This window comes from Metopolophium dirhodum, chromosome 1 (genome assembly GCF_019925205.1).
Source record: "Metopolophium dirhodum isolate CAU chromosome 1, ASM1992520v1, whole genome shotgun sequence".
Taxonomy (NCBI): domain Eukaryota; kingdom Metazoa; phylum Arthropoda; class Insecta; order Hemiptera; family Aphididae; genus Metopolophium; species Metopolophium dirhodum.
In genome coordinates, this window is record NC_083560.1 from 29,865,035 (window position 1) to 29,871,982 (window position 6,948).

The window sequence follows — 6,948 nt, forward strand, 5'->3', positions numbered from 1 at the left end:
TGCAATTGTAGCGTATGAAAATGTTTTAAATCGTGAATAAAGCGTGTTCTAACTGTTAACGTTTAAACGTGAATAAGACACTTCTAGCCAGTGTAACCGTCTGTAAGCAACTGTCGGCTATACGGTGATAGCTAGCGGACATTGCAAGTTATATGCAGATAATAATAATATAAATTAAAATATTTGAACGGTGTTACAATATTTTGTTATCCCCCCAGTTATCAGATAACAGTCTTGACCGTCGTAGACAGATTTGCGGCATATTATTACCGTCACTGGTATCGTTATCACGTTCGACACATGACTCGCGATGTGCATATTGTTACCGTTAATTAAAAAATGTATTATTTCCCGGCGCCGCTGAGTACTAGCGGTCGAATATTTCTACAGCCTTTATAGATAACGTCGGATACCCCCCACCAACCGCCCACCCACCACCGCATCCGATATTCGGGTTCGCCGCAACCACATATGTTCTACGAATCAGACGGTCAGTGCAGCTCGACGACAACTGGTGTACATTCATATTACCTCGCTCACTCTATTTAATATCTTTCCTCATATTAAATCTTTAAAAATGTTTAACTGCGTGACATGTGAAAAAGTGTACGTTCATAAGCGCGATCTGAACAGACACGCTAAAACCCACGATGGATCGGTGATTTCGTGCGGGATATGTCTCAAGACGTTCGTCCAGCGGAACAATCTTAATATCCACGTTCAAAATCGTCATAGTAAGTACATTGAATATTATTCGCTATCGACCCGAAAAAAAACATTGTATGTGTATTTTTTCGGGTCGACAATAGTTTACTTGGGTTATTAATTAAATTATTTTTAAAATAGAGTTCGCTAAAAACACCCTAGAATTCCACAGTGCTGTACGGATAGGTGGTGCAATGGGTAAATCATTTTTTTCTCTTATAAATAATAATAATAATAATAACGATACTATCTAAATATTAATAATATATGATAGGTCGCGCATCAGTCATATGCTGGGCACCCCCCGCCACTACACCGCACGCTCGGCCAGATGTTCTGGCTCCGACGGACATCTCGAGACGCCGCCGTCGTCCGGGCATACCTACTCTCCAACCTCAAGCCTCACCATTCACATCCCGCACACTGACGATCGTTTCCCCCGCCACCCGCACAGCCTATCTTTGATGGACCCGACGAAAGATCCCCCGCGAACGCCGCACTACCACTTTCGCTTTCACCACCGCCAGCCGGGGAATTTGTTGCTCATACGGAAAATTCGAGGAAAAATATTAAACGGAAAAATGCTCGCATGCAAAAGGTTAATACACCCGGCTTTATTGAGATTGAGTCGTCGCTTAACCGCACGGTCGTATGGTATTTTAGGAAAAATGTCGATAGCGTGTCCAGTTACCGCGCGTTCCTCAACTCGATAGAGTCCGAATTAATCGCAAAATTACTAGGGTGCGTACGTATTAACCCGATGTAAAATGTAATATTCATATTAAAGAGCTCCATTAGAGATTTCATTGGAAATCTATAATGAAACTCTTATTATTCATCCCTCTATAAATGAGGCTCACTACGGGCAAATTCCCGATATTATACGCCGCCATATCCCCGTCACCCATTTGAACTGACTTCGGTAAAAATACGTTGATCGTACCAGTTCCCGCGGGGTTGCACAATATGCACGTGACAGCTGTCCCGTACTTTGTCTCCACGTTTTTCATGGATTTCACCGGATACGGCGCATCCTTCATCAACTCCCCGATTGACATATTCACGTTGTTTACTTGGGATTTAAGCGATTCTAAAAATGCCATTTTTAATAAACTGCAAACAGAAAACCAATTGTTAGATAAAATAATTTGTTTAAACGTGAACGCATAGCGAGAATAGTTATTTTTATTATTAAAGTAAAAATTAACTCACTTTGATTTTAGGAAGAAATTTGAATAAGTTAGAAAATTTGATGCTGGCACTGAGTTGGTGGATATTAATACTGAAATTTTTAAAAATATCGTCTTCTAATTAAAAAAGTGAGTTAATTTAATCAATTAAATAATTGTATATACAATTGTTTCAAACGTCATTTTTATTCAATATTAACAGTCGATATTTTTAAAAATTTCAGTATTAATATCCACCAACTCAGTGCCAGCATCAAATTTTCTAACTTATTCAAATTTCTTCCTAAAATCAAAGTGAGTTAATTTTTACTTTAATAATAAAAATAACTATTCTCGCTATGCGTTCACGTTTAAACAAATTATTTTATCTAACAATTGGTTTTCTGTTTGCAGTTTATTAAAAATGGCATTTTTAGAATCGCTTAAATCCCAAGTAAACAACGTGAATATGTCAATCGGGGAGTTGATGAAGGATGCGCCGTATCCGGTGAAATCCATGAAAAACGTGGAGACAAAGTACGGGACAGCTGTCACGTGCATATTGTGCAACCCCGCGGGAACTGGTACGATCAACGTATTTTTACCGAAGTCAGTTCAAATGGGTGACGGGGATATGGCGGCGTATAATATCGGGAATTTGCCCGTAGTGAGCCTCATTTATAGAGGGATGAATAATAAGAGTTTCATTATAGATTTCCAATGAAATCTCTAATGGAGCTCTTTAATATGAATATTACATTTTACATCGGGTTAATACGTACGCACCCTAGTAATTTTGCGATTAATTCGGACTCTATCGAGTTGAGGAACGCGCGGTAACTGGACACGCTATCGACATTTTTCCTAAAATACCATACGACCGTGCGGTTAAGCGACGACTCAATCTCAATAAAGCCGGGTGTATTAACCTTTTGCATGCGAGCATTTTTCCGTTTAATATTTTTCCTCGAATTTTCCGTATGAGCAACAAATTCCCCGGCTGGCGGTGGTGAAAGCGAAAGTGGTAGTGCGGCGTTCGCGGGGGATCTTTCGTCGGGTCCATCAAAGATAGGCTGTGCGGGTGGCGGGGAAACGATCGTCAGTGTGCGGGATGTGAATGGTGAGGCTTGAGGTTGGAGAGTAGGTATGCCCGGACGACGGCGGCGTCTCGAGATGTCCGTCGGAGCCAGAACATCTGGCCGAGCGTGCGGTGTAGTGGCGGGGGGTGCCCAGCATATGACTGATGCGCGACCTATCATATATTATTAATATTTAGATAGTATCGTTATTATTATTATTATTATTTATAAGAGAAAAAAATGATTTACCCATTGCACCACCTATCCGTACAGCACTGTGGAATTCTAGGGTGTTTTTAGCGAACTCTATTTTAAAAATAATTTAATTAATAACCCAAGTAAACTATTGTCGACCCGAAAAAATACACATACAATGTTTTTTTTCGGGTCGATAGCGAATAATATTCAATGTACTTACTATGACGATTTTGAACGTGGATATTAAGATTGTTCCGCTGGACGAACGTCTTGAGACATATCCCGCACGAAATCACCGATCCATCGTGGGTTTTAGCGTGTCTGTTCAGATCGCGCTTATGAACGTACACTTTTTCACATGTCACGCAGTTAAACATTTTTAAAGATTTAATATGAGGAAAGATATTAAATAGAGTGAGCGAGGTAATATGAATGTACACCAGTTGTCGTCGAGCTGCACTGACCGTCTGATTCGTAGAACATATGTGGTTGCGGCGAACCCGAATATCGGATGCGGTGGTGGGTGGGCGGTTGGTGGGGGGTATCCGACGTTATCTATAAAGGCTGTAGAAATATTCGACCGCTAGTACTCAGCGGCGCCGGGAAATAATACATTTTTTAATTAACGGTAACAATATGCACATCGCGAGTCATGTGTCGAACGTGATAACGATACCAGTGACGGTAATAATATGCCGCAAATCTGTCTACGACGGTCAAGACTGTTATCTGATAACTGGGGGGATAACAAACAAAATATTGTAACACCGTTCAAATATTTTAATTTATATTATTATTATCTGCATATAACTTGCAATGTCCGCTAGCTATCACCGTATAGCCGACAGTTGCTTACAGACGGTTACACTGGCTAGAAGTGTCTTATTCACGTTTAAACGTTAACAGTTAGAACACGCTTTATTCACGATTTAAAACATTTTCATACGCTACAATTGCAATGAATTTATTAAAACTTACCGCCGATTCCCGATCACTAGTGCGTTTAGTACATGAGAACTCGGATCCTGAATATCCTCAGTATACAAGCTTTTTATCGAGGCTGAAAACATTCGATTCGCACTCGCCTCGATCGTGTCAAGATAAATATTCGCTGGCCGAATGTGGTTTCACTTATTCCGGAACGGGCGACTTGGTTCAATGTCACTACTGCGGCTTATTGTTGGGGCAATGGGAAGAAAATGATGAAGTGTGGCAACAACACGCCATGTACAACTCCAAATGTGTATTCGTATTATTATATAAAGGCATGGAATTTATTGAAAATGTAAAAAATGAACTTAATAACAAGCGTAGTAATAATGTCGGCCTTCGAGACTGTAGATGTAAATCAGAACCGTATGATGTTGGTAATAATCGTGATAATAGTTTTAGTCGAGCCCATTTATGTAAATCTGAATCGTACGATTTTGTCGGGTGATCTTTAGCACCACCCATGTTCATTATAACACAATAACCTATTTTATATATTATGTATATATGATATTTGTATTGAATAAACAACAAATTATATTAAACAATTAAATCGTGTTAATATTTGACTTGGTATCCTGCTTGTATGTATGTACGTATGTATGTATGTATGTATGTATGTATGTATGTATGTATGTACGTATGTATATATGATAAAATTCGAAAAACCGCGTCCATCCGATTATCGGATAGATGGCGCCACCGTCGGTGATATACGGGTCGAGCGGACGTCGGCCGATGAGTCCGTCCGCGTGACGGACAGAGCGCGCCTCGGACGGGGCGGCCGCCACGCGGTGAGCGTCTAAAGGGCGGGTGGTGTGGTGATGACGTAAGCGATGGTAGGAGGTGAGGCGGAGGGCTATTCACCGCGATCGACGTTACAGAGATTTGGGCGGGGTGGGGTGGTCATGTTGTATGTGCTGGTAGGGGGTGAGGCGGGGGGTTATCAAGCGCGGCCAACGTTGGCGAGGTATTGGTAGGAGGTGAGGTGGAGGGCTATTCACCGCGATCAGCGTTACCGAGATATGGGCGGGGTGGGGTGGTGATGATGTATGTGATGGTAGGAGGTGAGGCGGGGGGTTATCAAGCGCGGCCAACGTTGGCGAGGTATTGGTAGGAGGTGAGGTGGAGGGCTATTCACCGCGATCAGCGTTACCGAGATATGGGCGGGGTGGGGTGGTGATGATGTATGTGATGGTAGGAGGTGAGGCGGGGGGTTATCAAGCGCGGCCAACGTTACCGAGGTACGGGCGGGGTGGAGCGGTGATGACGTATGTATTGGTAGGAGGTGTGGCGGGGGGTTATCAAGCGCGATCAAGCGCAGTATAGGTGGGTGGTGGTGAAGCGGGGGGTATCCGGAGTCGGCCTTTTCACCCTACTCACATTATTCATAGATTGTGCACGGTATTCGATATCCTTTGTCATCTCTCCGATAGAAAGATTCAGCACATTCGTCTGCGCTGGAGCGAATTTAAAACATACATAATTAACTGTGAAAAAAAAGTAAATTATTTAAACGCAGTCGCATAGCAAGAATAGTCGTTTTCATAATTTACTTTTTTCTAACGTTTATTTTTTCTGTTCACAGTTAATTATTTATGTTTTAAATTCGCTCCAGCGCAGACGAATGTGCTGAATCTTTCTTTCGGAGAGATGACAAAGGATATCGAATACCGTGCACAATCTATGAATAATGTGGAGACTAAATTTGGGATGGCTGTGGCGTGCGTCTTACAAGATCCGGCGGTGGGATAATCAACGTATTTCTCCCCAAGTCGGTGCAATTGCCGAGTGATGAAATACAACGGTACGATCAACATGAGGCTGACCCGGTAAACCTCATTTTTCGAGGGATGAGTAAAAGGAGCTTTATTATTACATTCGTACCAGTTTAAGCTCGATGTTCGGGTGATGTCTAATGTAACTTAAAAAAAATAAATATTTTTATGTCTTGTTTTTAATAAAAAAATTTAAAAATATGTTATTATTCTCATTTTATCTAGATCCTATAATTTTAAGGGACGTATAATATAATTATATACATTTAACAAGTTATATAATTATTTTGTCCGAGCGATGAGTTGGTTTTAAAAAAAATATTATTTAATAATTATTATAAGGTTTTTCCTCGCAAATACGAGATGGTGAAATATTTTATATTTATAAGGTTTTATTATTTAATAGTCAATATTTGTATACGAATTTATGAGACGTATAATATAATTATATATATTTAACAAGTTATATAATTATTCTGTCATAATAATAATAATAATTGGTATTCTACGGTGAAAATCTATTATCTAGATTTGAAAAAAAAAAATAAGAGAGACTTCAGTGTTCTAAAAATAATATTTTATTTACACAATATTAATACTACATTTCTGAGTTAAATTTCGATACCATTTCTTTTTTCCAGTGTTGACTGTTTTCTCGATCCCACCTGGAGTCACTGATATAACCAGATTGTTCGTTATCTGAAAATATCAGTAATTTTATAGTAATTCTATTGCGATTTTATTTATACATTAAGACTTACGTAGTGCATCTCCACCGCTTGCGAATCGACCGGATATCAGGAACATATCAAAGACAGTCGGGCTATACCAATCCGGCAGCTCGCACGGAAATCGTTGTCCGTCCGGCTTCCAAGAATCTGGCGACTTCCACGGAAATCGCTGGCCGGGATTAAATCCAAACGATTCTTGCACGACCTCGGCCTCGACTACACGTAGCGTATAGTGAGACTGATTGTAAGACTCTTGAAATAACTGTGGTGACTAAAAATAAAATAAATTTTAATTTAA

General features: G+C 40.3%; 1 protein-coding gene across 1 annotated transcript; it reads left to right on the forward strand.

Moving 5' to 3' along the window:
* The first annotated feature begins 4,109 nt into the window (after window positions 1–4,109).
* Window positions 4,110–4,589, forward strand: LOC132933586 (death-associated inhibitor of apoptosis 1-like). Its single transcript, XM_060999851.1, has one exon. It carries the CDS (start codon window positions 4,110–4,112, stop codon window positions 4,587–4,589), a length of 480 nt encoding a protein of 159 aa, XP_060855834.1.
* Window positions 4,590–6,948: the final 2,359 nt, after the last annotated feature.

Excerpts from the sequence above, each read along its gene's own strand:
- LOC132933586 (XM_060999851.1), top strand. The coding sequence starts at position 4,110 with ATGAATTTATTAAAACTTACCGCCGATTCCCGATCACTAGTGCGTTTA.